This window comes from Salvelinus alpinus, chromosome 4, assembly GCF_045679555.1.
Source record: "Salvelinus alpinus chromosome 4, SLU_Salpinus.1, whole genome shotgun sequence".
Classification (NCBI taxonomy): Eukaryota; Metazoa; Chordata; class Actinopteri; order Salmoniformes; family Salmonidae; genus Salvelinus; species Salvelinus alpinus.
Genome location: NC_092089.1, coordinates 23,213,265 through 23,240,800, shown reverse-complemented (window position 1 = coordinate 23,240,800; position 27,536 = coordinate 23,213,265). Strand labels below are relative to the sequence as shown.

Below are 27,536 nucleotides of genomic sequence, written 5' to 3'. Positions count from 1 at the left end.
TCTCTCTCTGACACACTAGATGAATTGTCTTTCTCTCTCTGACACACTAGATGAATTGTCTTTCTCTCTCTGACACACTAGATGAATTGTCTTTCTCTCTCTGACACACTAGATGAGTTGTCTTTCTCTCTCTGACACACTAGATTAATTGTCTTTCTCTCTCTGACACACTAGATTAATTGTCTTTCTCTCTCTGACACACTAGATGAATTGTCTCTCTCTAACACACTAGATGAATTGTCTCTCTCTGACACACTAGATTAATTGTCTTTCTCTCTCTGACACACTAGATGAATTGTCTTTCTCTCTCTGACACACTAGATGAATTGTCTTTCTCTGACACACTAGATTAATTGTCTTTCTCTCTCTGACACACTAGATGAATTGTCTTTCTCTCTCTGACACACTAGATGAATTGTCTTTCTCTCTCTGACACACTAGATTAATTGTATTTCTCTCTCTGACACACTAGATGAATTGTCTTTCTCTGACACACTAGATGAATTGTATTTCTCTCTCTGATACACTAGATGAATTGTCTTTCTCTCTCTGACACACTAGATTAATTGTATTTCTCTCTCTGACACACTAGATGAATTGTCTTTCTCTGACACACTAGATGAATTGTATTTCTCTCTCTGATACACTAGATTAATTGTCTTTCTCTGACACACTAGATTAATTGTCTTTCTCTCTCTGACACACTAGATGAATTGTCTTTCTCTCTCTGATACACTAGATGAATTGTCTTTCTCTCTCTGACACACTAGATTAATTGTATTTCTCTCTCTAACACACTAGATTAATTGTCTTTCTCTGACACACTAGATTAATTGTCTTTCTCTCTCTGACACACTAGATTAATTGTATTTCTCTCTCTAACACACTAGATTAATTGTCTTTCTCTGACACACTAGATTAATTGTCTCTCTCTCTCTGACACACTAGATGAATTGTCTTTCTCTCTCTAACACACTAGATGAATTGTCTTTCTCTCTCTGACACACTAGATGAATTGTCTTTCTCTCTCTGACACACTAGATGAATTGTCTTTCTCTCTCTGACACACTAGATGAATTGTATTTCTCTCTCTGATACACTAGATTAATTGTCTTTCTCTGACACACTAGATTAATTGTCTTTCTCTCTCTGACACACTAGATGAATTGTCTTTCTCTCTCTGATACACTAGATGAATTGTCTTTCTCTCTCTGACACACTAGATTAATTGTATTTCTCTCTCTAACACACTAGATTAATTGTCTTTCTCTGACACACTAGATTAATTGTCTTTCTCTCTCTGACACACTAGATTAATTGTATTTCTCTCTCTAACACACTAGATTAATTGTCTTTCTCTGACACACTAGATTAATTGTCTCTCTCTCTCTGACACACTAGATGAATTGTCTTTCTCTCTCTGACACACTAGATGAATTGTCTTTCTCTCTCTGACACACTAGATGAATTGTCTTTCTCTCTCTGACACACTAGATGAATTGTCTTTCTCTCTCTGACACACTAGATGAATTGTATTTCTCTCTCTGACACACTAGATGAATTGTCTTTCTCTCTCTGACACACTAGATGAATTGTCTTTCTCTCTCTGACACACTAGATGAATTGTCTTTCTCTCTCTGACACACTAGATGAATTGTCTTTCTCTCTCTAACACACTAGATGAATTGTCTTTCTCTCTCTGACACACTAGATGAATTGTCTTTCTCTCTCTGACACACTAGATGAATTGTCTTTCTCTCTCTGACACACTAGATGAATTGTCTTTCTCTCTCTGACACACTAGATGAATTGTCTTTCTCTCTCTGACACACTAGATTAATTGTCTTTCTCTGACACACTAGATGAATTGTCTTTCTCTCTCTGACACACTAGATTAATTGTATTTCTCTCTCTGACACACTAGATGAATTGTCTTTCTCTCTCTGACACACTAGATGAATTGTCTTTCTCTCTCTGACACACTAGATGAATTGTCTTTCTCTCTCTGACACACTAGATGAATTGTCTTTCTCTCTCTGACACACTAGATTAATTGTCTTTCTCTCTCTGACACACTAGATGAATTGTCTTTCTCTCTCTAACACACTAGATTAATTGTCTTTCTCTCTCTGACACACTAGATGAATTGTCTTTCTCTCTCTGACACACTAGATTAATTGTATTTCTCTCTCTAACACACTAGATTAATTGTCTTCTCTCTGACACACTAGATTAATTGTCTTTCTCTCTCTGACACACTAGATTAATTGTCTATCTCTCTCTGACCTCGTGGTGGTGGGAAGGACATCTTGGTAAAACTAGAATGGGGAGTGGGAATGAGGGACCCAATCAGTTGTGAATGAAAAGAGAGGTGTGGTTTGAGGGTTTTTCATGGGGAGTGGTTGATGAAACATTGGAAAATTACAGCTGTGCAATGTTCAATTGGGCACAACCAATAATGTATATCAACACTGGACACAACATCATGTATAATGATATGATATAGAGCCTATATGTCTGTGTGACATGTATAGAAGGAACCATGTCAGCTCTTCTCATGACATGTCAATGTGCAACGTTCAGTCAAACTGACTGGAGTGTGTTCTCCTCCCACCCCAGCCCCCTCTGGTGCAGACCCAGACAGTCACCATCACAGACGTGTCCAACTCCCTCCCTACTGACGTCTCCACTAAGGATGTCCCTATCGTTCAGACCCAGACTATCACCTACGAGTCTGCAGAGGTAGCCACCCCATGATAATAAAGATGATGCTACAGCTGGGCAACTCTGAGCTGTGGTTCATCTACCACAGGGTACAATCAGGGCAGTGTTCACGGATCAATACATGGCATTTCTTTCTGAAACGTTCAGTACAGTGCACCGTCTTTAACGCCACTGATGTCTGAGGTGTTACCATGGAGCCATTATTTCTGTTTGTTTCCTCTCAGGGGTCAGTTGACGGGACAGACGGGGGGAAAGAGGCCACAGCACCGAGCAGCATTCAGACCTTTACCTCAGAGAGCAGCAGGGAAACCAGTGGCACCTCCATTACTACCACCACCACTCACATCTCCAAGGTAAGGGCACACCATAGACCGCACACACACACCTCAGCTGTGCCATGGTCTCTGACTATTTCTCTTGTCCCAGGTGGTGAAAGGAGGAGTGTCAGAGACCAGAGTGGAGAAGAGAATCGTCATCAGTGCTGACTCAGAGGATGACCAGGTACAGTGTAGTATGACGGCTCCTTCTACACACACCAAGGCCTGGTCACGCACAATGCTTCTCTGTGACACATTTTTGTCATAAGGTGTACAACCAGCTAGGTGGAGGTTAACTGAAGCTTTGTCTCCTGCAGGGAAGCGACGGCGGAGCAACAGCAATGTGATTCAGCTCAACACACAGTCAGGGAGCCCTATGGATCTGATGCTCAAGACACCAGAGCTTTGTAGTACAGGGGACCAAGTGACTAACCTCCCTGTCCCAGAGCCACCCCCACCTCCTCAACCCATACTGACATTGTGTCCTGACTGGTCCCCTCCAGAACCACCGTGGATGCATCTCAAATGACCGGAGCCCTGGTTGGGATGCATCCTGGTGTCTCCCTGCCCAGTGGGATATGAACAGGCCAGGGAGAAAGCCTATTGTGTCCTCTCTTTCCATACTGCTGTTCTGACTGTATGGTGGCTTCATTTTGGTCTATTCCACTCAAACCTCATATTTCGCCAAATTACTTTTTAAAAATTATTGTAGTAGGAAAGATGAACCTTTTCAGTTCTAAGAGCATTTAGGTCGTTTGCTTTTAAATGTTTATTTACAACATATTTTTCTGTCGTTTGTATTGCTACTACTGTATCATTGAGTTTAAGTGTGGACTCAGCTATATGACAGAGATGCAGAAATTTAACAGCGTAGTGGGTCAATTTCAGCAAAACAACTAAGCACATTGAAGTGAGAGGCTCAACTTCTCCTCTGTTTTGGTGCCATGGTTCCAACGCTGTGAACAGAGTGAAGCGAACCCGTGCACATGCGCAAATACTGTGTGAGAGCAAAGTCTTGCATCTCGCTCATCTCAATATCTGCGGTGCTGGTCGAGGCAACGGCATTTTATTGAGTCTCCCTTTAACATGCTGATTTTGATAGAAATGCACTGTTTTCAACTGAGCTTTAAGTAATAACATTATCAGACTTTTTCAATCAGATTAAGATGCTGAACAGAAACTAGACGTATTTTTGGAAAGGGATAACTCCTTTGAGTTTGTTTACGTTTGTAATTGAGGAATATTATTTTTTTATTGAATATTCAAATTGAAATGACATACCTCACTTAAAAGTATTGAACAAAGATATTGCATACTCAAACAAGCAGGCCTGTTTTGGATTTGTTCTCTGCTCAGGTAAAATATCTCTTTCTTAACCAGCCAAGTTAACGTGTAATACTACTAGGTCAGGCCACGATGACCCTCGTTATAAACTTTGACGTGATGACAACTGTCTGTTTTGAAATGTTCACTCTATTTTATAGCATTACTGCTTTTATAGTATTTGTACAAAATTAGGTTTTTAAGTTATTGAAGTTCATATCCTACCCAATGGTAGCTTCTCATATCAATATTGTCTTTTTTTTTTACAGCTTGAGTTTGGGAGTGTCCCATGTTTCCCAGTACGTATTCAGCATTGTTTTTTCTTCCTCTTTTAATGCACCGTTGACCTCTAGGACTGCCCCATGCAGTCTGATGTGAGAGCAATGGAAAGTCCCGCTGTGTATTGTCCCTTAAAATGATTTTAGATAGAAACGTGATTGATTTTCAAACCTTTTGTTGTTGATTTGATGAAACAATGCTTTAGTCTGTTTCTCAGGTTTTATGTCTTTGTGAATACTGCAGGACAAAACCCCTCTGTATATGATTGTATGAAGAATGTTCAGTCTTAATGTACATTCTAGCCCCGCAGATAGATGGGTCCAAATGATACTCAGCTCTTAAACACAGTAGTACATGTGCAAGATGTATTTATCACTATCAAAAGGCAGCTGTCCCAGTGTATGTGGCTTTTCTTTCATATAGGGGAACATATTTTGTCCTTTTGTACATGTTCTACCATCATTTCTTTGTAAAGTAGAGACTGTTTCATGTGATTCATTGTACTGGGATGTTTTTTAAAACACGAGCATGTTTGCAGGCTTTTAGACACAGAAGTCACATTCATAATCATCTAGTTTGTATATCTTTCTTACCACCTGTTTTAGAGTAGATTCCTCTACCAGTTGCTGTACCCTGTCATTTTGTAGATCAGATAAAGATACGTGTATGAGAACCCTTTTAGAGAATGACAATTGGTAGCAGACCTTTCTTCTCCTCTGAAGAAGTTTGTGAAGGTGCACAAACTATTAGCTAGAAGGATCTTGAGGGCATAAACTGGAATCTCAGCGGAACCCTTCGTTTTTAGATTTGTAAACATATTGTTGCTTTTGTGACATATCCCTGTCTTAAAGTTAAATAAAATCAGAATGAATTATCAAGTGGTGTAGTGTCTGAGCATGACTCCAGTCACAATAAGAACAGTTTTTAATAAAAGGTGACCAATAGAATTGTAAGAAATACAATTTTATTACATTTTTAATTCCAGATGCTTGCATACAGAATTCAGAAAATCAATAATAGCTTTACCACTGGAATTGTAGACTGAAAGAAACAAATCTTTCATGTAAAATGTAGTACCATAATGTAAACTAGTTGTAGCTGCAGGTTATCAACATGAAAGACATCCACCTGTGTGTTCAATACCACTTCATATTGTAAAAGACCAATGCAAGAGAAACCATGCGTCTCAGTGTCCAGTCAAGAGACAACTGCTCTGTCACGGACATGTTTACAACTAATGATGGCTTAAGTGGCCCGGCCATTTTCACTTTGGGACAGTGAGTGTTCCAGCACTGGTATTTTATGTCAGCACAAAGCAGACCCATGTTGCCCTTCACCCTGAGAACATATACATCTAATAAACTCAGCATCCATTCTCTAGGGAATCTATAATACATATCAAACCGGTTGTTATTTGGATTCTCAGCCAATCATCTGGATATGAATAATCATTGAAGATTGTTGTATATCACCCTTTTCACACTGCCAAGTTACATGGAACCATGCGGGAAAGGACACCATGGAGAATGTATCCGAGTCAGCCCAATACGGTGCAGGTCGGCATGATAGTGTGAAAACAGGTATTAGCATGCGCTCACACAGGTTGCCCAATTCTGACCAATCACATCAGCTCTTTTGACAAGAATTGGGCAAAAACCAAAACGTGCACCTGGGGGTGGGGGCTCAGGACCCTGCCTTAGCGAGCCAAACTGAAAAAAGGTTTGAAAGATTGGGTTCTGTCAAGGAGAGGGGAAGAGTTGCAAGATTGTAGTCAGTAGGGTTATGATAGGCTAAAGGCTAGAGCCAATCACCAAAGAGCATTCTGTGTAACAGACAGATGATGGCATGGTCCGGACATCCAGGGATGGTCAACTCCAGTCCTTCTGGGGCCTGATTGTTGTCATATTTTTGCTGCAGCTAACACAACTGACTCCAATAATTAACTAATCATGATCCTCAGTTTAGAATGCAATGTGTTTAATCAGCTGTGTTTGCTAGGAATGGGGTAAGTGTGACACCACTGCGACCCTGATGACTGGAGTTTCTCATCCCCGATCTACATGTATGTATTTTATCTGTCATAATGTGTTTTTAACAAGCCTTTATTGAGCTACATAATCCACTGCTTCCATTCCAACCAAGTCAAAATGTCTCTTTCCCGGCCGGGTGTGTAAGTTCTAGCGAATAGCCTTCACAGGACTCTTGAAGCTGGAGGCAGCCTGGAGTTGCAGTTGATAAGCCATGGGGTGGATCTTGAAGCCATAAAGCCTGAGAAAAAACAACTAAATATTACAACACAGTGTGGATAGTAGAAGGCTGCTAACATGTCTCAATCTCCTTACCGAGGGAAAACATGGCCACTTCAAATCAAGCAAATGGTTTTTGTTACAGTTCCCAGCTGAACATGAATTATGTAATAACACTAACAAATCATATGTAATCAAATGGGCCAAACAGAGCATCTTGATGAATTTGCAAAGATAATTATAGAAATAAACCTTGGCACAAACTGGTTGGCAGGTCGTTTTGGCCGGTACTCTGGGTGCACCATAAATAGCATGTGGGGGAAGCCTGTCCCAAAGTAGGCCCCGTCCGTGTGGTGGTGCCGGGAGGACTTGGGGGTGTACACATCCATGCACTTTGGACAATACAGCTTCACCATCGCCTCACCTGGGATGTCTGACAGACCTATTGGAGAGGAGAGATCAACATCTATGTAACACAGCTGAGGGCACAGAAGTCTATTCTGGTGTCAGCTGGCAATTAAATATTTACATTTACATTTACATTTAAGTCATTTAGCAGACGCTCTTATCCAGAGCGACTTACAAATTGGTGCATTCACCTTATGATATCCAGTGGAACAACCACTTTACAATAGTGCATCTAACTCTTTTAAGGGGGGGGGGGGGTTAGAAGGATTACTTTATCCTATCCTAGGTATTCCTTAAAGAGGTGGGGTTTCAGGTGTCTCCGGAAGGTGGTGATTGACTTTAAATATTGATCAAATATATTTACTGTGCAAGCAAGAGTAATCTTTTTGAAGATTCCCTCAGACCTGTGTGAAATACTGCTGACAATCTGTGATATAGTTCAAAGGTGACTGGAGAGAAATGGTTCAATTCCATGAGAAGAGGTACGCTCTGTAAGTGAACAGGAGTATGAACACATTAAAGTCAAACTCACCAATAGGAAGCATGGGTTGATTCTCACAGTACACTCTTGGGCAATAGCCAAAGTCCCCTTGTTGGTACTTATCCAGCTGCAAACCAAAAACTATTTCAGTGTGAAACATGGTCACACAGCTAGCCCAAGAAAGCCAAACTAACTACATAAACAGACAGGTAGAATTTAGAACAGGGGTCTCCAACCTTTTCTAGCATGAGCTACTTAAAACCAACAAAAAAATGAAACATGTCACGAGCTACATTTTTATTTTATAGCTTTCAAATAGTTGTTTTGTCAATATACCTGGTAAAATAATGGTTAATAGACAACCAAGTGGCCCCGTAAAATTATATTTATAATTTTCCTGAATTCTCTTTTCACTGTTTTATTTCTCCTGGTTTGGGATTATTATTATTATTTTTAACATTTGCTCAATATTACATTTCTTCATAGAGAAAGAAGGAAAATGGTTGTTCTGAGTCCATGTCAAAGCTTAAAAATCACACGAAAAGACCATTTTTGAGGTCTGGGAAAAAAACTAACCCATTTTAATTTGAGTGTAATTTACCCTTTAATTGCACATCTCGCAAGAGAGGAATGTGTCAGTCTAGTGATGTTGCTGCTGTTACCTACTGCTGTTACCTACTGCTGCAGCACGTCATGACAGAGTTTGCAAAACAAATCGGCACCTCATTGATACAAATAATCATCACGATAGTGCTGTCAGATAAGCCTACTTTGCAAAATGCATTTAATTGGGAACGTTTTTTCCAGTCTACCCAAAAGACTCCGGTCGCTAACTGGCTACACACAGACAAATGAGCACCCTAAACAGACAGGGGCAATATTGCTGGAAATGAAATTGGCAGATTGTTTTACGTTTGGCTTTTTAAGCCAATAGTGGCTAACTAGGGGTTGGACAATGTCAATGTGGCTTTGATAGCCGGGAGCTTTACATTTATGACAGTTTGCCACGGAACACATGAAAAAAATGCATGTAATTTCAAAATTGATTGGCGAGCTACTCCTAGGTGGGCTGCGAGCTACTGGTAGCTCACAGTCTACCTGCTGGAGACCCCTGATATAGAGATTATCCAGACTCCAGAACAATATATACAGATGTAGGGTTTACTACCATCTGAGCGATGCCTCTGTTGGTGAGGATGTAGCGTGCGTGGATCAGCCCGTACAGCATCTCTGCTGCCTGCTCTATCAGGTCACTCTGGTTGGGGTTGTCCTCCAGCTCCTCATCTGACAGACAGACATGACAGTGAGGCTTTCAGATCAACACACAAGGTACACAGAAGCCAATAGTGACATGGTGTATGAATAAAGCACTGGGAGGCAGCATTATAGCGTCTGCAGGTCTTTCCTTTCTTTATACACACACATAAATGAGGCTTTCAGATCAACACAAGGTAGACTTCAGCCTATAGATGAATCAAAGTATATAGTCACAGTACTGTGTCCTTGGGTCTTTTGAAAGGCACTTGTAAATACAAACACAAGTGATAAATTAGCCTATAGGAAGTGTCAGTGTGAAGTCATGCCAGACGGTGTAGTGATGAGCTCACCTGGCTCCAGGTCCAGGATCATGTCAAGGGCCTGGCGGTAGTGAGGCACCTGCTCATTGAGCCCTGTCAGGTTAAACTTGTCCTGAATGTAGTCCTCATCAACCTGGTAAAGTGGATGGATCAACATGGTTAGTAGCTTTCAGCTGCCAAACACTGTCTACTACGCTTTATGAATAGACCACGGTTGGTCAATTGCATAACAGGTTAAAAGGATTACTTCAGTATTGGCAATTAAGACAAGCAGAAAAGTTAAAGGTAGAATTAAGCAACGTAGCCTACACGGTGAATGCACTGTGTTTGAATATCTGAAGCTACCACCATGGAATAACAAGCTCATGTCACGGTTACACACTATGGCATCAATACAAAACCACCCCATGACTTTAAACACTGTATTCTGGTCCTCTTTCACATGGAATTCTCCATCTGTGTTTAGGGTATATTTGGCTGGTAGCTGTAACAGTTCATTCTGTATTTCAAACACTCAACTAGCTTCACAAACAGTTGGCTAAGTCAGAGCAATAGTATTTCCCCTGTCTGTCCTTCTCATTCTGTGATGTTCTGACATAACTAGCTATCTACTCACCTCACAGAAGAACTCATTCCCCCTCAGGCCACAGAACCAGGAGATCCAGGACACCTCCTCCGAGCTGCTCATCCTCTGAACAAGTGGGGGGTGATGGTGCAACGGCATGCAAAAATTACATGCATTTCAGAATTTCCATTGATGCACTAGAATTTAAAGCTAGCTGGGCCAAGCATTTCGCTACACTCGCAATAACATCTGCTAACCATGTGTATGTGACCAATACAATTTGATTTTAGCTAGTGGTGTATTCCATTCTGGTCCAGGGACCTGAACTATGTGTACACTGCAGGCTTTATTTCTGCCCCAGATATGCTAGCTAGCTAATCTAATCAAATCATCAAGCCCAGATGTGTTAGTATTGGGCTAGAACAAAAACCTATTGTTAGTCAAATTATGCATAAAGAACTCTAGCTAGCTAACGTTAGCTACATAGAAACGCTAGCTAGCTAACCCCGTGTTTGCTAGCTAGTTACGTTAGTTTAATAACGTTAGCTAGGTAACGGACATTTTCCACACGCATGAAATCCATACTGATTTGAAACTAAACAATTAATTTAGTACTGTGTAAATCCAAATGTGTTGTGTCAGCACACGTTTACTCACCCTCTTTTATGTTAGCTAGATAGATCTACCGGTAGCTACTTTGCTAACTAGCTAGCACCTTAGCTAACTGCTGTAAACAAGAATACTACTTCCGGTGGAATCTTCGGCTTCTCCGACCTATGTTGATGAACAGTTTGCTGTTCCAGTCAAACCGCGAAGTACTAGTGATGGGTCGTTCGCGAACTCCGGCTCGCATATCAGAAGAGCCCAATCTATTTATAAAAATATTTAAAAAATAAGATATGAATAATCTAAAGATTTAAATGAATAGAATTAACTAATTCAAAGAACGAAAAAAATAAATAAAATAATAGGGCCTAAATGCTCAAGCGCACACATTCGTTCTGACTGTAGGGCTGAAATGCAGGGGAAATGTTTTGGGGGGATTCAGTTCATTTGCATGGCAGGGACTTTGCAATTAATTGCAATTCATCGGATCACTCTTCATAACATTCTGGAGTATATGCAAATTGCCATCATACTGTAACGACCCGGTATTGTGTTCTGTGTTTGTGGGTGTGTTATGGTTCTCATGGCTACTAGCAGGGGTTAAATATGTCAGGACAGATGGAAAGGTTGGGGGGGTATGATGGGTAATCCCGCGGGATTTGGAAATGCATAAATAGGGATTACTGTATCATCTTTCTTTTTTTCTGTTCGGGGCCTTGATCTGTTCCTATGAGAGTGACCCTTAACTCGACAGGGTAACATTGTGTATGTTCGGCATTTAGCGGCGTGGGCTGTGGCCGGAACAATAGCCCAGTTTAGGAATAAACCTGTGTTCTGACCTGCACACCTAGAGTCCGTCTCTTTTCCCTTTATGACCCAGCCGGGTCATTACAATACAAACTGAGGCAGCAGACTTTGTGAAAATTTATATTTGTGTCGTTCTCAAAACTTTTGGCCACGACTGTACTAGCAAATACTCACCTTTAACCTGTAGCTTGACCTCAAAGCAGTGTTCATTTTGTCCCATCTGCAACCTACATCTGTACCATCGGCTGTGACTACTCCACCATGGAGAAAGCCAAAGATGCATCTCCTGAACTAAGATTCCCTCCAAAGCGCACTCTTTTTCCTAGGAATGTTTGGTTGGAGATATCTGTAGGGTATTGAAGTATTTGGATCTCACTGCCTCCCTTGATCTCTGCCCAGGACACCGATGATATTTGGGGCTTTCCTGTTGTCATGTTCAACAGGCAAGGCAGGGTAGCAATCCCGTTGGGTGCTGCCATAACTGAAGGTAGGATTTTGCATTCTTTGGAGGAGAAGAGAGGCTTACTCAAACAAGTTTGACTCTATTTTTATTCGACACTTACATAGAAAGAAAGGGAATATATAATTTTACCTTTCACTTTTAGAGTGATGTTTTTCACCATTACACAAACACTCAAAGCTGTTATGGGATTCTATCATTTTATCAGAAATGCTGACAATTGATATACTTTGTTAAGTATATTCAATCAAGAGCTTGATATGAGGTTCTGCAGCTGCACACACGTTTTTCACCAACAAATGGACAAGCCTATGGATCAATCAAACCTTTCTTTATTCCTTACAATGAAACCTGTATAACCCAGTTCATTTGACATTCAGTTTTTATATGACCAGATTGGATCCTTAACGTAATTGCATTCAGGGCAGATCTGAAAAAGTCTTGCGTTGCGGTGGTCCACTCTCTTTGGGCTCCTGGTCTTTTCCTTTCTCCTCAAACATCAAGATCCTTCGGCAGAGAAAAATAAACCAACACAAATTATTACACAAGTCATGTAGCAAAAAGACATATAGCCATAAAGGATATACAGTGGATTACAAAAGTTCAGAATCGTATTCAGAAGTTTCATTTCAGGTCAAATGTAATGCCTTCATTGATGTAGTGTCAGTTCCCTTGTAACTTACAGTCGGAGTATGGAGTTCCTCTTCCCTAGCATCATATTGAGAAAGTCTGTGTAACAGAACGTGTCTCGTGCAGCGCCGCCAACCACATCTGACATCATCTTTTTCAGCTCCAAGTGAGTCTTTGCCACGCCCAGCTTCTCCAACATGCGCTTCAGCCCCATCATGTCTGTGACACAGAGAGAGAGAGAGAGAGAGAGAGGCCGCGACAAAGATAGTTCACATGGATGGCTCAATGTTGTCCTCGTGATTAGCCTAATCTTGTTATTCATCAGGATTGTCGTAAAAAAAAAGAAGGCAATTTTACCAATGTCTCCTTGGTCATTGAGATCAAATTCCATGTATTTGTCTGTAAAACAATATAGAACACATTACAATTATTATTTCATTGTTGATTCATTCAATAAGGAAACATAACTGTCTGATCAATGTGCAGTTAAAATACTTGAAATCTCACTTTTAAACATTTCCAGTTTTGAGCTGAGGTCCTCCTCCTCTGCATATTTAGGATCTGTGAGAAAAACCTTCAGAATAGAATACCACAAGGCAGACGTCAAGATTAGATAGTGTCCGTGGTGACCTGTCATTCAGCCACACAAAAAACAACATGTTTTGCATGTTACTTTGACATTAGTATGTGTCACATATCAGTTTGCAAACAATGAAAAAATATTTTTATTTATTTATTTGATTTATTTCACCTTTATTTAACCAGGTAAACTAGTTGAGAACAAGTTCTCATTTACAACTGCGACCTGGCCAAGATAAAGCAAAGCAGTGTGACACAAACAACAACACAGAGTTACACATGGAATGAACAAGCGTACAGTCAATAACACAAAATAAAAAAATTAAGTCCATATACAGTGTGTGCAAATGGCGTGAGGAGGTAGGCAATAAATAGGCCATAGTAGCGAAATAATTACAATTTAGCAGATTAACACTGGAGTGAAAAATGAGCAGATTATGAAGTGCAAGTAGAGATACTGGTGTGCAAAAGAGCAGAAAAGTAAATAAAAACAATATGGGGATGAGGTGGGTAGATTGGGTGGGCTATTTACAGACTATGTACAGCTGCAGCGATCTGTTAGCTGCTCAGATAGCTGATGTTTAAAGTTAGTGAAGGAAATATAAGTCTCCAACTTCAGCGATTTTTGCAATTCGTTCCAGTCACTGGCAGCAGAGAACTGGAAGGAAAGGCGGCTAAAGGAGATGTTGGCTTTGGGGATGACCAGTGAGATATACCTGCTGGAGCGTGTGCTACGGGTGGGTGTTGTTATCGTGACCAGTGAGCTGAGATAAGGCAGAGCTTTACCTAGCAGAGACTTGTAGATGACCTGGAGCCAGTTGGTCTGGCGACGAATAGGTAGCGAGGGCCAGCCGACTAGAGCATACAGGTCGCAGTGGTGGGTGGTATAAGGGGCTTTGGTAACAAAACGGATGGCACTGTGATAGACTGCATCCAGTTTGCTGAGTAGAGTATTGGAAGCTATTTTGTAGATGACATCGCCGAAGTCGAGGATCGGTAGGATAGTCAGTTTTACTAGGGTAAGTTTGGCAGCGTGTGTGAAGGAGGCTTTGTTGCAAAATAGAAAGTCGATTCTAGATTTGATTTTGGATTGGAGATGTTTAATGTGAGTCTGAAAGGAGAGTTTACAGTCTAGCCAGACACCTAGGTATTTATAGTTATCCACATATTCTAGGTCAGAACCGTCCAGAATAGTGATGCTAGTCGGGCGGGTGGGTGTGGGCAGCGAACGGTTGAAAAGCATGCATTTCGTTTTACTAGCGTTTAAGAGTAGTTGGAGGCCACGGAAGGAGTTTTGTATGGCATTGAAGCTCGTTTGGAGGTTAGTTAACATAGTATCCAAAGAAGGGACAGATGTATACAGAATGGTGTCGTCTGCTTAGAGGTGGATCAGGGAATCACTCGCAGCAAGAGCGACATCATTGATATATACAGAGAAAAGAGTCGGCCCGAGAATTGAACCCTGTGGTACCCCCATAGAGACTACCAGAGGTCCGGACAACAGGCCCTCCGATTTGAACCAGGCGAGGCAGTCATTTGAGAAACCAAGGCTATTGAGTGTGCCAATAAGAATACGATGATTGACAGAGTCGAAAGCCTTGGCCAGGTCGATTGAAGACGGCTGCACAGTACTGTCTTTTATCGATGGCGGTTATGATATCGTTTAGTACCTTGAGTGTGGCTGAGGTGCACCCGTGACCAGCTCGGAAACCGGATTGCACAGCTGAGAAGGTACGGTGGGATTCGAAATGGTCAGTGATCTGTTTATTATCTTGGCTTTCGAAGACTTTAGAGAGGCAGGGCAGGATGGATATAGGTCTATAACAGTTTGGGTCTAGAGTGTCACCCCCTTTGAAGAGGGGGATGACCGCGGCAGCTTTCCAATCTTTAGGGATCTCGGACGATACGAAAGAGAGGTTGAACAGACTGGTAATAGGGCTTGCAACAATGGCGGCGGATAGTTTTAGAAGTAGAGGGTCCAGATTGTCTAGCCCAGCTGATTTGTACTGGTCCAGGTTTTGCAGCTCTTTCAGAACATCTGCAATCTGGATTTGGGTGAAGGAGAAGCTGGGGAACAAGTGGCTGCGGGGGGGGGGGGGGGGGAGCTGTTGGCCGGGGCTGGGCTGGGCTAGGCAGGAGGAAAGCATGGCCAGCCGTAGAGAAATGCTTATTGAAATTTTCGATTGACATGGATTTATTGATGGTGACAGTGTTACCTAGCCTCAGTGCAGTGGGCAGCTGGGAGGAGGTGCTCCTGTTCTCCATGGACTTTACAGTGTCCCAAAACTTTTTGGAGTTAGAGCTACAGGATGCAAATTTCTGTTTGAAAAAGCTAGCGTTTGCTTTCCTGACTGACTTCGTGTATTGGTTCCTGACTTCCCTGAAAAGTTGCATATCGCGGGGACTATTCGATGCTATTGCACTCCACCACAGGATGTTTTTGTGCTGGTCAAGGACAGTCAGGTCTGGAGTGAACCAAGGGCTATATCTGTTCTTAGTTCTACATTTTTTGAAAGGGGCATGCTTATTTAAGATGGTGAGGAAATTACTTTTAAAGAATGACCAGGCATCCTCGACTGATGGGATGAGGTCAATATCCTTCCAGGATACCCGGGCCAGGTCGATTAGAAAGGCCTGCTCGCAGAAGTGTATAGATATATAAGATATATCATGGAATTAATAAACATGGTCTCTTTTTTGTTTTCTTGAGTAAGGCAGCTCCAAAATGCAGATGTTTCAGCCTAGCTCAGGGCTTTCTGTGGTGGTTGGGCAGCCAGCAGAAAATAAGAAGCGTTGCACCATGATTAGTTCAGTGTTCTGTCACTCATGGGGACACTACATTACCGCCAAGTCTAAAGGTAGAGCTCGAAAATTCAAGCCCCTTGGGTGCTACCATAGAGTTACATTAGAAGTACCCATCCAAGAATTGATACATTTGTTCCCCATAATGACAAAGTGAAAACAGGTTTTTAGAAATGTTTGCAAAAAAACAAAACAGAAATACATTATTTACATAAGTATTCAGACCCTTTGTTATGAGACTCTAAATTGAGCTCAGGTGTATCCTGTTTCCATTGATCATCCTTGAGATGTTTCTACAACTTGATTGGAGTCCACCTGTGGTAAATTCAATTGATTGGACATGATTTGGAAAGGCACACAACTGTCTATATAAAGTCCTCAGTGGCGACCAGTCAATCAGGAGCAGGGCCCCACCTGTTTTGAGCCCCACATTGAGCCCCACAAAAAAATTATTGGGGGCTTGCTTGTTTCACATGTTATTTTGGCATTAATACGTGTCACATATCAGTTTGCCAACAATGTAAAAAAAAAAATATATAGAATTTAAAGCCGCATACAAACATGGTCTTCTTTTTGTTTTCTTGAGTAAGGCAGCTCCAAAATGCAGGTGTTTCAGCCTAGTTCAGTGCTTTCTGTGTTGGTGGGGCAGCCAGCAGAAAATATAGAGTGTTGCGCCGTGATTGGCTCAGTGTTCTGTCACTCATGGGGACACTACGTCACCGCCAAGTCTAAGGGTAGAGCTCAAAAATTCAAGCCCCTTGGGTGCTGCCATAGAGTTACATTAGAAGTGCCCATCCAAGTAGGCTCACGTTCATTGGCCACAGATAAAATGACGTCAAATCACGTTATATCTACAGTAGCTTTGATTGGACTGATCATGTCAACATCATACTTTCAAAATCTTAGCTAGCAGTCACCATCATGAATCAAGTCGACAATGTACTGGCAAATCCTTTTTAATCCTTGTCTTGTGAAGAGAAATAATGAAGAGAAATTATAGATAAAACGTATCAGTACTCATCGCCCATTGGACATAAACATTACACAACAAGTTGGGAATCGCAAATTCAACAATGAGTGTTTTGGAAGGAATCAGTGGCTAACTGCAAGCATTCCAAACCAATCATTATCAAAGAAACATCGTGCCGCGCTCAAAACAACTGTTAACTTGGAACTGCAAAATCTGACTTCAGTGAGTTCAAGACAACTCGAAAATCTGGGAAAAACAAGCTACGACTGGGAAAATAAGTTTTGAACTTTCTTCCAACTCAGAATTGTAAATCGGGAACTCGGCCCTCGTTCTAGAGCTACGACCTGAAGATCACTGTTGTCATCATGATTTTCCCAAGTTCCCAGTTGTCTTGAAAGCACCATAAATTTAGAGAATGCCAGACTTTGATGACAAAGTTTGATGACAAAATATGTCCACAAAGGACCGCTGGGCCACCTTCCTGTTCAAGTGAGCACAGCACAACAAGGTGAGTCCAAAAATGTCTTGTATGCTGCTGCATAATTGATGTAATATGCCAGGGAGATATGTATACTGTAGCTAAGAAAGTAATAGTAAGTGTATGTTGTGTAGTAAGATCTTAGTAGCCCATGTGCCTCACCCTAATAATTTAAAACATTTCGCCTACTGTTCTGACTTGGTGGTGCACATGTAGCCTATAACCTGTTTTTGATAAATGTAATCATCGATTATTTTTTTATCCTACGGTTCTGACTTGGTGTACATGGAGAGCACTGTAAGAACGGCCCATGTTCTGAATTCTGTCGCTGTACAATTAAAAAAAAGTGCTGAACAAACATTTATATCGACTACATCCATCCTAGCTCACTCATTAATGTCTTAATCAAAATTACGGATTGCCTCTTATCTACTTGTCGTCCCTTTATGCCATAGTTTGTACATCTCAATTGACAGTAGAAACCACATTTGTTTAAGCAAGTCAGCCATATATAGATAGTTTTTTGAAGGCAGTAAATGATGCTGAATGTACTGTTTCGCTGCCAGACAAGGCTCAGCTGATAGCCAAGTTTAGCTGTGATATTATGCAATTCATATATTGTTTAGTGTTGTGTAATGGCTTTGCTGGCATGCATCCCACAATTTTATTTTCCCTCACCAAGATTTACATGCTAAAATCGCCACTGTATAGTGTACATAGATAATAAGATGCCAATAATACTATAGCTAGATAATACTACCATAATAACATTTATAGACAGATGAACAACTGACCTCATTGATGGAGTTCAGTTTCACATCCTGCTGAGACTTGAGGAATCCAAATGCTTTCCCTCCTGAAATGATATGAGGATCAACTCAGAAAACATGTTATTACTTACTTCCTTGTTGGTGATCTATCCACACAACCCTCACACATTCACAGGATATAACTAATGCTAACAGATTTGATTTAATTGATTGATTTAGCTATAACACTTTATTTCTTTAATAAATTGTTTATAAAATCTGTGGAGTGCATATCGACAGACAGACAGAAAGACAGACAGACGGACGGACAGCGTGAGATGAGACATATGACACAGAGACTTACCTTGCAAATGTTTGTCCATGTCAATCTGCTGTTATTTGGTGGATCATAGAGTAGTCAAAGGGACCAGGGGTTGCTGGGTGTTGTGTCATGAACACTGAAAGTGTAAAGTATGTATCTGTATTTTGTGACAGAAGAGGAAGTGTGGGGAGTTAAAGTTAGAGTGTGGTCATTTGCTGAGTTCCCCTCTCACATCCACTCACAGCAGACGGAACAGACAGAGAACAAAGAGAGTCTATGGAGGGGACAATGAACTAGGGGGTTTGCATTTGACATACGCTAGACTAGGCTACCACATAAACACTGCACACTACATTATTGTCGACATATAAAAAAACTATTCAAGTCCTTTCAGCAAAATGTGTAAGCACTTTTCTACCTTTTATTGAACTAGGCAAGTCAGTTAAGAAGAATTCTTATTTTCAGTGACGGCAGTTTTGTACCTTGTCAGCTCAGGGATTTGAACCTGCAACCTTTCGGTTAATAGTCCAACGCTCTAACCACTAGTCTACCCCATATTACTTAAGGTACAAGGAAGGAATGCATATAATTATTTTTTATTTAGCTAGGCAAGTCAGTTAAGAACAAATTCTTATTTACAATGACGGCCTACCTCGGCCAATTGTGCGCAACCCTACGGGACTCCCAATTACAGCCGGATGTGATGCAGCCTGGATTTGAGCCAGATACTGCAGTGATGCCTCTTGCACTGTCTTAGACCACTGCGCCACTCAGGTTGTAACATGTAACAGTACGGTTAGGCTAAGTATTGTAGAACTAATTGGATAAATGTGAAAATTACAGGGCTCCTGTGTGGCACAGGGTCAAAGGCACTGCATCTCAGTGCATGAGGTGTCACTACACTCCCTGGTTCGGATCCAGGTTGTATCACATCTGGCTCTGATTGGGAGTCCCATAGGGTGGTGCACAATTGGCCCAGCAGCATCCGGGTTTGACTGGGGTAGGCCGTCATTGTAAATAAGAATTTCTTCTTTACTTTTTTGCCTGTTTAAATATATGTATAATTTATATGTATATTTTTTTAAGCAAATAACTTGTTCTCAGTCCTTGACACTAGATGGCACTGTTAAACATATAATCTTCAAAACAACAATATTTTTTATGTGGGAAGTCAATAAATGTTTCCCCGCAAATGTGTATTCATGACCCATATAGAAACTAGGCCTTGGAGAACAGAGATTGGAGTCTGAGATGAGAGACTAACTTGATAAGGAACTTCACCCACTCACATGGATAATGGCACTGTTTCAGTCACACAGGTTATCAATACTTCTGTTGCTCATCACAACACAGTGTGCTGGTGAGGAGTCATTCTTGATTAAATTGCACTTGATTTAATTGTCTGAAAGTGATTTTTAGAGCAGTATGCATATTTCAAAAGTTCATAATGCTAATTTGATCTCTTTTTTTCGTAATTTCCCAGGAGCTGAGTCTTGTTCTCATGTAGAGGCGTCACAATTCATCACAGCTACTCAGGAAGAGGTAGCTGTCCTCCCCTGTTTCACATCAATCCGCAGAGATTCGGCAACCAGAGTGAAATGGACAAAAATTTCACCTAAACCTGAGGACATCTTGGTGTGGCCTGATGATCCATCTGTGGCCCATAAATCAGAACGTGTGGCCTTCGAGTCGGGAGCGGATGTTGTGGTGGCTGGAAACCTGTCCCTGTCTCTAAGAGATGTAAGGAAATCTGACGAAGGGCTTTATAGTTGCAAGGTCTGGCAGGGATGGAGCTGTGTCATGGTGAAAAACATCAATCTAAAAGTGAAAGGTAAAATTATATATTCCCTTTCTTTCTATGTAAGTGTCGAATAAAAATAGAGTCAAACTTGTTTGAGTAAGCCTCTCTTCTCCTCCAAAGAATGCAAAATCCTACCTTCAGTTATGGCAGCACCCAACGGAATAGCTACCCTGCCTTGCCTGTTGAACATGACAACAGGAAAGCCCCAGATATCATCGGTGTCCTGGGCAGAGATCAAGGGAGGCAGTGAGATCCAAATACTTCACTACCCTACAGATATCTCCAACCAAACATTCCTAGGAAAAGGAGTGAGCTTTGGAGGGAATCTCAATTCAGGAGATGCATCTTTGGCTTTCTCCATGGTGGAGTACAGTCACAGCCAATGGTACAGATGTAGGTTGCAGATGGGACAAAATGAACGCTGCTTTGAGGTCAAGCTACAGGTTAAAGGTCAGTATGTGCTAGTACATTCTTATTCGTAATATACAGTGCATTCGGAAAGTATTCAGACCCCTTGACTTTTTCCACATTTTGTTATATTACAGCCTTATTCTAAAATTGTTAAAATTGTTTCGTTTCCTCATCAATCTACACACAATTCCCCATAATGACAAAGTGAAAACGGGTTTTTAGAATTTTTTGCAAATGTATAAAAAAAAAACAGAAACAGAAATACATTATTTACACAAGTATTTAGACCCTTTGCTATGAGACCCAAAATTGAGCTCAGGTGTATCCTGTTTCCATTGATCATCCTTGAGATGTTTCTACAACTTGATTGGAGTCCACCTGTGGTAAATTCAATTGATTGTACATGATTTGGAAAGGCACACACCTGTCTATATAAAGTCCCCAGTGGCGACCAGTCATTCATTTTTAATCCTTGTCATATGAAGAGAAATAATGAAGAGAAATTATAGATAAAACATATCAGTACTCATCGGCCATTGGAAATACACATTACACAACAAGTTGGAAATCGCTAACTGTAAGCATTGGAAAACAATCCTTAGCCTGCTCTTCAGTGGAGTGGCTGTGTGGTGCCAAGTCGAAGATTAATGGTCTCTCTTCCTAGTCTAAAATTATAAATGTTCAACATTGGCCATGCTGTCAATGAAGCATGATTTGTGCCGCGCTCAAAACAACTGTTAACTCGGAACTGCAAAATCTGTTAAAGACAACTGGGAACTCTGGAAAAACGAGCTCTGACTGAAAATAAGTTCTGTCCACGATATGTCCACGAAGGACCGCTGGGCCACCTTCCTGTTCAGGTGAGCACAGCACAACAAGCTGAGTCCAAAAATGTCTTGTATGCTGTTGCATAAATGATGTAATATACCAGGGAGATATGTATAGTGTAGCTAAGAAAGTAGTACACTGTATGTTGTGTAGTAAGCTGTTAGTAGCCCATGTGCCTCACACTAATAATTTGGTATATTTTCACCTCTTAATTTCGCACTTGGTGGCGCACATGTAGCCTTTAAAATGTAATCATCTAATTTTGTAAGAACTTTCATTGTCTGCTTATATGCCCCCTTTATTTATCCTACGGTTCTGACTTGGTGTACAGGGAGATTACTGTAAGAACGGCCAATGTTCTGAATTCTGTCACTGTACATTTTAAAAGTGCTGAACAAATAGTTATATTGACTACGTCCGTCCTAGCTCGCTCATTGTCTTAATTACGGATTGACTCTTATCCACTTGTCGTCCCCTTATGCCCTAGTTTGTACATATCAGTTGTCAGTAGAATTCACAGTTGTTTAAGCAAGTCAGCCATATCAGCTATGTTTTTTTTAAAGACAGTAAATGTGGCTGAATCAACTGTTTCGCTGCCAGACAAGGCTCTGCTGATAACCAGGTGTAGCCGTGGTAAGGTGTTGGGACTGCTGTTGGGACTCTGCTGTTGGGACAGCTTGTAGGCCCTAACAGGTTGTGGGCACCGTTTGTCCCTGTTATAGTGCAATTAATGTATTATTTAGTGTTGTGTTGTGTAGTGGCTTTGCTGGCATGCATCCCACTTCTTTTTTTTGTTGCCCCATCAAGATTTACATGCTAAAATCGCCAATGAAGGTCCCACAGTTGACAGTGCAAGTCAGAGCAAAAACCAAGCCATGAGGTTGAAGGAATTGTCCATAGAGCTCAGAGACAAGATTATTTCGAGGCACAGATCTGGGGAAGGGTACCAAAACATTTCCGCAGCATTGAAGGTCCCCAAGAACACAGTGGCCTCCATCATTCTTAAATGGAATAAGTTTGGAACCACCAAGACTCTTCCTAGAGCTGGCCACCCGGCCAAACTGAGCAACAAGGGGGAGAAGGACCTTGGTCAGGGAGGTGACCAAGAACCCTATGGTCACTCTGAAAGAGCTCCAGAGTTCCTCTGTGGTGGTGGCAGCAACATACTGTGGGGATGTTTTTCAGCGGCAGGGACTGGGAGACTATTCAGGATCGAGGGAAAGATGAACAGATCAAAGTACAGGGAGATCCTTTTTGAAAGCCTGCTCCAGAGCGCTCAGGACCTCAGACTGGGGCGAAGATTCACCTTCCAACAGGACAACAACCCTAAGCACACAGCCAAGAGAACACAGGAGTGGCTTCGGGACAAGTCTCAGAATGTCCTTGAGTGGCACAGCCAGAGCACGGACTTGAACCCGATCTAACATGTCTGAAAATAGCTGTGCAGCTACGCTCCCCATCCAACCTGACGGCTTGAGAGGATCTGCAAAGAAGAATGGGAGAAACTCAAATACAGGTGTGCCAAGCTTGTAGCGCCATACCAAAGACTCAAGGCTATTGTTGCTGCCAAAGGTGCTTCCACAAAGTACTGAGTAAAGCGTCTGAATAGTTATGTAAATGTGATATTTCCGTTTTTGATTTTTTATAAATTTGCAAACATTTCTAAAGAATTGTTTTTGCTTTGTCCTAATGGGGTATTGTGTGTAGATTGATGAGGGAAATAAACTATTTTATACATTTTAGAATAAGGCTGTAACGTAACAAAATATGTGGAAAACGACAAGGGGTCTGAATACTTTCCGAATGCACTGTATCTGTATTTGTCAACCATTGCATTAGCAATTTGATGTTCTATAAGGATCCTTTTCTACCATTGAAACAGAACAGGAAGAGGAGAACCTGGTTGTTAGGACTTTCACCACAACTGAACTAGCAAACCCTGGTAGGTGTACAATGTTTTTGTCTTATTTGTGTATTTTATTTATTTAAAATAACAATTCGACTGAATATATTTGTGGACATATTTATCACCACTGGGTTTAGAGGACAAGAGACACACGACAGGCTTTACACTCAGTTCAATCAAATGAGACCATGAATGACTGTCATCATATTATATTGCTGCTCTACTCAGCAGTTAGTGCCAGTCAGAGTCCAGAGACAGTTGGGACTACTACAGTTGGAACGGCTACTATAGCGGCTTCATCCATGTGTGTGATTGTCATAATGGCTCTTACGCTGGGATTGATCATTTGCCTCAGACGCCGCAGACACTCCGGTATGTACGGACACTACTCCGTTTATATTGACCTGGTAAAGTAAGGCTAAATGTTTTGAAACACACACTATTATTGTATTGTGAATCTGCCTCTCTCTTTCTCAGATGAGTGTAACTGTAATACTTATGAAGATGTACAAGACCCTGGTAAGCCCGTTGATTATGTCTCATCCTGAATGTGCTCAGAGGGCTCCTGGTCCATCTAAATAACGTCTTCATCTATTTTTTTCACAGCAATGGAATCCAATTTTCTGTATTCCCTTGCAGAGTTTGACCAGAAGGACAACCTATGCACTTGTGAGTTTTTTTCCACAATATTTTTGTAAAAGAAAATTTAACCTGGGCCTCGATTCAATCCGGAACCACAGTAGATCCGCGTTACAGCACGATTGGCATTTAAAGGCAATGCTACCTGGTTCGCGGAGATAGCACTCACGGTAAAATGCATATGTCAGCTCAATAGGAAACATCCTATTGACATCAAGCACACTAAACATCAAGCACACTAAAATGCGGATCTTTCGCGATCTGGATTGAATCTAGCTTCTGGTCAGTGTCTGAGTCCAGGTTAAAATATTTCTAACAACTTCAGTTCTGTAAACAATTAACATTTAATTCAAATGTATTTCTTTTATTTCTTTCAGTTCAATGCCAGTGAAAAGAATAATCCTCTTTCAGTCAACACACCATGTCTTACTGAACCATCCACAAAACATGTGGAAATGCTTTTTTATGATATTCACACTTATCTTTCAACCCCTGGTATAGCCTACATAGTATTACACAATAACAATAACTCATCTTAGTTGTGAAATAATCAAATGGATGAGGTGACCAATTGTATTTAGCTTGATTTGATTGGATATATTCCTTTATTTGTGACCCCATGGTGGAACTTGTGCTGATGCTTGTCTACACCACAGGATGTGTAGTTGGGAGCTGTTCCAGACAGAGACATGCTCTTCTGGGGGTTTTACTTGTATTGCTAATGCTCACACACTGCCATCCTGAATTAAATAAACACACGTATCTGTTCACTCATGTATTATGTGTCTTGTCACAGTCCCATACATCTACACAGTTTTACAGTGCTGAAGAGAAGCTACCAGGTTTCATGTGGGATGTGAAAGTCAGCAGAGGGATTTAAGACAGGAGGTGGGGTGACTTAGCCATCAACCCCCACACTGAGGAGTCATACTGAATGTGTTCCTGCAACCAACTTATGTCGTTTCTTTTACTGTAGAGGTTATTTTCTTTTTATGAATTTATTTGCATCATAAAAAAACAACCTGCATAGACTTGATGTCATGGTGACACTTATAATGTTCCAAAATATCAAGGAAAATCCAAACCACAAAACAATGCAAAGTACAAAGTAGACAAATTAGATTTAAAACTCAACTAATAGCCTAAAGACAGAGGACATGACACTCAGTGCACAGCCTGCAGAAGATCATAGAAACTGTTGTTGGTTACTCCGGAAGGTTGAATTGGTTGATCTTGAATCTCGTCATAGAAATGAGTCTGCGAAGAAAAGATGGAATGTGTAAAACCAGTTGAATTTAGTTCACCAACATGGTAAAAGGGTTAGAAGACATTTAGTCATATTTGATGTCACGTTGTAGGTGTACTCAATTGGGCTTGACTTGTTAGTGAATGACATAGTTGTGTTTTACTGAATCGTTACCATTTCAACAGGGGTCTGCTGTTCTCCTTCTATAGGCAAAGAGGGACAAATGTCAGCTTTATTTCTCATGAATTTAATTCTGATGATATGTCTTTCCCTTTCACTGCTGTTCATTACTGTACGTTTAATCAAGGATGCAACATCCAAATTGCAGTTTTGTAACACACACCATCTAACCAGTGAACACATACGTACCAGCGGCACTTCCCTTGCCCTGCCTCTTCCAATACACGCCCCCTCCAACAGCACAGAGCAGCAGCAGAAGGACTGACCATACCACTGCAGGTAGAACATGACCTATTTGCAAAGACGTATAAAGTCACAGATACTGTATTACAACTCAATATCTTATCACAACATCACAGTAATGAAAGAATACAGCCTCAACACAGATCATGGCTATGCATTGTTCCAAACTACTTTCAAAAGTCTTACCTCTCTGGATGGTCCACTCTTTAACAGCCATTTCAACCCCCTCTCTGAGCACGGCGCAGGCTATCTTCTCTGTGCCCTGGCGGTCAGGGAGGAAGAGTTTGGAGCTGAGGGTGTTGTTATGTTCTATAGGGCCACTCTGCAACCCATCCTGGCCACTGTGAATCCAGGATAAATTGAAGTCTCCACAATCTTCCACACAGGTGAGTGAGCAGGTCAGGGTGAGATTGTTTCTGCCTGTGGTAGCATACTCTGCAGATACTGAGTAGAACAACAAAAATATCTACTTGATATCAGGACAAAGCAGTGGTGTACTTTGTGCCGTTACCCTAATTTACTAAGTTTATACATAGTGTAAGGCACTTATTTATGTCTCAATGATACAACCCATTGACACTCACCATCCAGAGTGTGTAGTAGGATTCTGTTCTGTTGCGAGCAGTTGTAGAGCCCAGAATGCAGTGTTTTCACATTGCTGATGACCAAAGACCCGTCTTGGCTGATGTGAGATGCAGGAAGGTGACCCTGAGTTCCAGCTGAGACATCGCCTGACCGAGACAGACTGGACAGTGACCTTTGACCCAGAGTCCACTGGAATCTGCTGCCCACCTCGAGAGAGGAGTGGGTGACACAGGGAAGTGATACTGACTCACCCACTGCGACAAACACTTCCTCTATACCTCCTGAAAGAGAGGGAGAGGGAGAGAGAGAGGATGGAGGGGAATTTGGTTGCAATATACTACTGTGTTAATGCAAATATGATGCAATAATACATAGTTCCAAAAGTACCTGTAATTTCTGTGGTATAGCTGAGGGACGTCCTCACAACCTCTCCTTCAATCAGTTGACACCGCCACTTCCTGTGATGGTCTGTCTTCCTGACACCTCGGATGGTCAGCGTAGAGAAGCAATCAGATGAACGTTCGGTCTGAAATCTCTCTCCCTGTAGCACTGTATTGGCCTCATTCAACCAATTCAGCTTTATTTCACTATGGTTGCATTGTGGGACAAAGCCTGAGAATATATTCAGGTAACACTGGAGCTTGATATCCATCTCTGGTGCTGTATTGGTGTCTGTTACCAGAGTAACTGGAAGAAAAAAAACCCATCTATGGTGAAAACACTCACTCAGAAATAGTGTGTATAAAGACAAACAATTTAGGTTGATCATAAATGGTAACATACTGTTGAGAAGCTGAAGAGAAACACTTGAACTGGTAGTCCCATCTTCACAGGTGTAAACTCTTCCATCATCTATTTCAAGAGGTTGAATATGTAGAGAGCAGTCATGTTCCACTTTCAGTCGACTGGCTCTTCCTGAGTTTGGACCATCCGCTTTCACCTTGCCTGATAGTTCTAATTGGTTATGAAACCCATATTTCACTATACTCCAGGTAACAGAGGAGCAGGAATTGATGTAGGATGTACCACATGGTAAACGCACACTGTCTCCAATTGAAGCAAAGATTCTTGTGGGCCTACGGTCTTTTGAATAATGTAAAAGCAAGTATTACAACACTTCTCATAACAAAATCAATAGGGAATCAATAAATATTTGATTTAAAATGTTTAAAAAAAATCTAATGTTAAAGGAATCTTATTTACCAGATGACTGAAGTCCAAGTATAGCCTGTAAAAGCATGCAGAGACACAGTTTTAAGTACAGACACATCTCTCTGTCTTGTGATTTTCTTCTTTCTGTCAATGTCCTTTTGACAGTATGTGTTGTCATTCAGGAAATTACAAGTTCTCACTCATCTTCTCTTTTTTCACCAA

General features: G+C 41.2%; 5 protein-coding genes across 28 annotated transcripts in view; 2 read left to right on the top strand and 3 right to left on the bottom strand.

Moving 5' to 3' along the window:
- LOC139573072 (uncharacterized) overlaps positions 1-5,521 on the top strand; it is an 85,671-nt gene extending 80,150 nt beyond the window's left edge. For 21 of the 22 annotated variants that reach the window (XM_071396102.1, XM_071396098.1, XM_071396105.1 and 18 more), the window contains 4 exons: positions 2,620-2,742; positions 2,949-3,077; positions 3,151-3,225; positions 3,359-5,521. In XM_071396102.1, coding sequence (XP_071252203.1) covers positions 2,620-2,742; positions 2,949-3,077; positions 3,151-3,225; positions 3,359-3,388 — 357 coding nt within the window. In that variant the 3' untranslated portion in view covers positions 3,389-5,521. The remainder of the gene's footprint in view (positions 1-2,619; positions 2,743-2,948; positions 3,078-3,150; positions 3,226-3,358) is intronic. The other variant, XM_071396109.1, reaches the window with a different exon arrangement.
- LOC139573077 (casein kinase II subunit beta-like) lies at positions 4,615-10,764 on the bottom strand. The gene is made up of 7 exons (XM_071396125.1): positions 10,578-10,764; positions 9,972-10,046; positions 9,386-9,488; positions 8,947-9,062; positions 7,830-7,905; positions 7,142-7,331; positions 4,615-6,911 (listed from the first exon to the last, which is right to left on the bottom strand). Exons 2-7 carry the CDS (start codon positions 10,041-10,043, stop codon positions 6,821-6,823), a joined length of 648 nt encoding a protein of 215 aa, XP_071252226.1. The 5' UTR covers positions 10,044-10,046; positions 10,578-10,764; the 3' UTR covers positions 4,615-6,820.
- Positions 10,765-12,109: 1,345 nt separating this feature from the next.
- LOC139573078 (allograft inflammatory factor 1-like) lies at positions 12,110-18,617 on the bottom strand. The gene is made up of 6 exons (XM_071396127.1): positions 18,366-18,617; positions 18,047-18,108; positions 12,931-12,997; positions 12,781-12,822; positions 12,477-12,642; positions 12,110-12,300 (listed from the first exon to the last, which is right to left on the bottom strand). The coding sequence occupies exons 1-6, from the start codon at positions 18,382-18,384 to the stop codon at positions 12,213-12,215; spliced, it is 444 nt and encodes a 147-aa protein (XP_071252228.1). The 5' UTR covers positions 18,385-18,617; the 3' UTR covers positions 12,110-12,212.
- An 899-nt stretch (positions 18,618-19,516) lies between these two features.
- LOC139573070 (uncharacterized) lies at positions 19,517-24,678 on the top strand. 2 transcript variants are annotated; one of them, XM_071396091.1, is made up of 8 exons: positions 19,517-19,683; positions 19,807-20,154; positions 20,245-20,574; positions 23,246-23,305; positions 23,501-23,641; positions 23,747-23,788; positions 23,876-23,938; positions 24,286-24,678. In XM_071396091.1, exons 1-8 carry the CDS (start codon positions 19,620-19,622, stop codon positions 24,297-24,299), a joined length of 1,062 nt encoding a protein of 353 aa, XP_071252192.1. In that variant the 5' UTR covers positions 19,517-19,619; the 3' UTR covers positions 24,300-24,678. The 2 variants fall into 2 exon arrangements, with proteins under 2 accessions (XP_071252192.1, XP_071252191.1); XM_071396090.1 differs by having other exon boundaries at positions 19,519-19,683; positions 23,498-23,641.
- Positions 24,491-27,498, bottom strand: LOC139573069 (uncharacterized). 2 transcript variants are annotated; one of them, XM_071396088.1, is made up of 8 exons: positions 27,366-27,498; positions 26,946-27,245; positions 26,550-26,849; positions 26,162-26,443; positions 25,764-26,021; positions 25,524-25,625; positions 25,329-25,357; positions 24,491-25,165 (listed from the first exon to the last, which is right to left on the bottom strand). In XM_071396088.1, the coding sequence occupies exons 1-8, from the start codon at positions 27,490-27,492 to the stop codon at positions 25,073-25,075; spliced, it is 1,491 nt and encodes a 496-aa protein (XP_071252189.1). In that variant the 5' UTR covers positions 27,493-27,498; the 3' UTR covers positions 24,491-25,072. The 2 variants fall into 2 exon arrangements, with proteins under 2 accessions (XP_071252189.1, XP_071252190.1); XM_071396089.1 differs by having other exon boundaries at positions 26,550-26,645.
- Positions 27,499-27,536: the final 38 nt, after the last annotated feature.

Coding starts and splice junctions, on each gene's coding strand:
- LOC139573077 (XM_071396125.1), bottom strand. CDS start 10,043: ATGAGCAGCTCGGAGGAGGTGTCCTGGATCTCCTGGTTCTGTGGCCTG. Junction 9,489..9,971: donor GGAATGAGTTCTTCTGTGAG/GTGAGTAGATAG, acceptor CCACTTTACCAG/GTTGATGAGGACTACATTCA. Junction 9,063..9,385: donor GATCCTGGACCTGGAGCCAG/GTGAGCTCATCA, acceptor TCTGTCTGTCAG/ATGAGGAGCTGGAGGACAAC.
- LOC139573070 (XM_071396090.1), top strand. CDS start 19,620: ATGGCACTGTTTCAGTCACACAGGTTATCAATACTTCTGTTGCTCATC. Junction 19,684..19,806: donor CATCACAACACAGTGTGCTG/GTGAGGAGTCAT, acceptor GTAATTTCCCAG/GAGCTGAGTCTTGTTCTCAT. Junction 23,642..23,746: donor CAGACGCCGCAGACACTCCG/GTATGTACGGAC, acceptor TCTCTTTCTCAG/ATGAGTGTAACTGTAATACT.
- LOC139573078 (XM_071396127.1), bottom strand. Junction 12,823..12,930: donor AAAACTGGAAATGTTTAAAA/GTGAGATTTCAA, acceptor ATTGTTTTACAG/ACAAATACATGGAATTTGAT. Junction 12,643..12,780: donor CAATGACCAAGGAGACATTG/GTAAAATTGCCT, acceptor TCTGTGTCACAG/ACATGATGGGGCTGAAGCGC.
- LOC139573069 (XM_071396088.1), bottom strand. CDS start 27,492: ATGACAACACATACTGTCAAAAGGACATTGACAGAAAGAAGAAAATCA. Junction 26,444..26,549: donor CTATACCACAGAAATTACAG/GTACTTTTGGAA, acceptor CCTCTCTTTCAG/GAGGTATAGAGGAAGTGTTT. Junction 25,166..25,328: donor AGCAGACCCCTGTTGAAATG/GTAACGATTCAG, acceptor TTTTCTTCGCAG/ACTCATTTCTATGACGAGAT.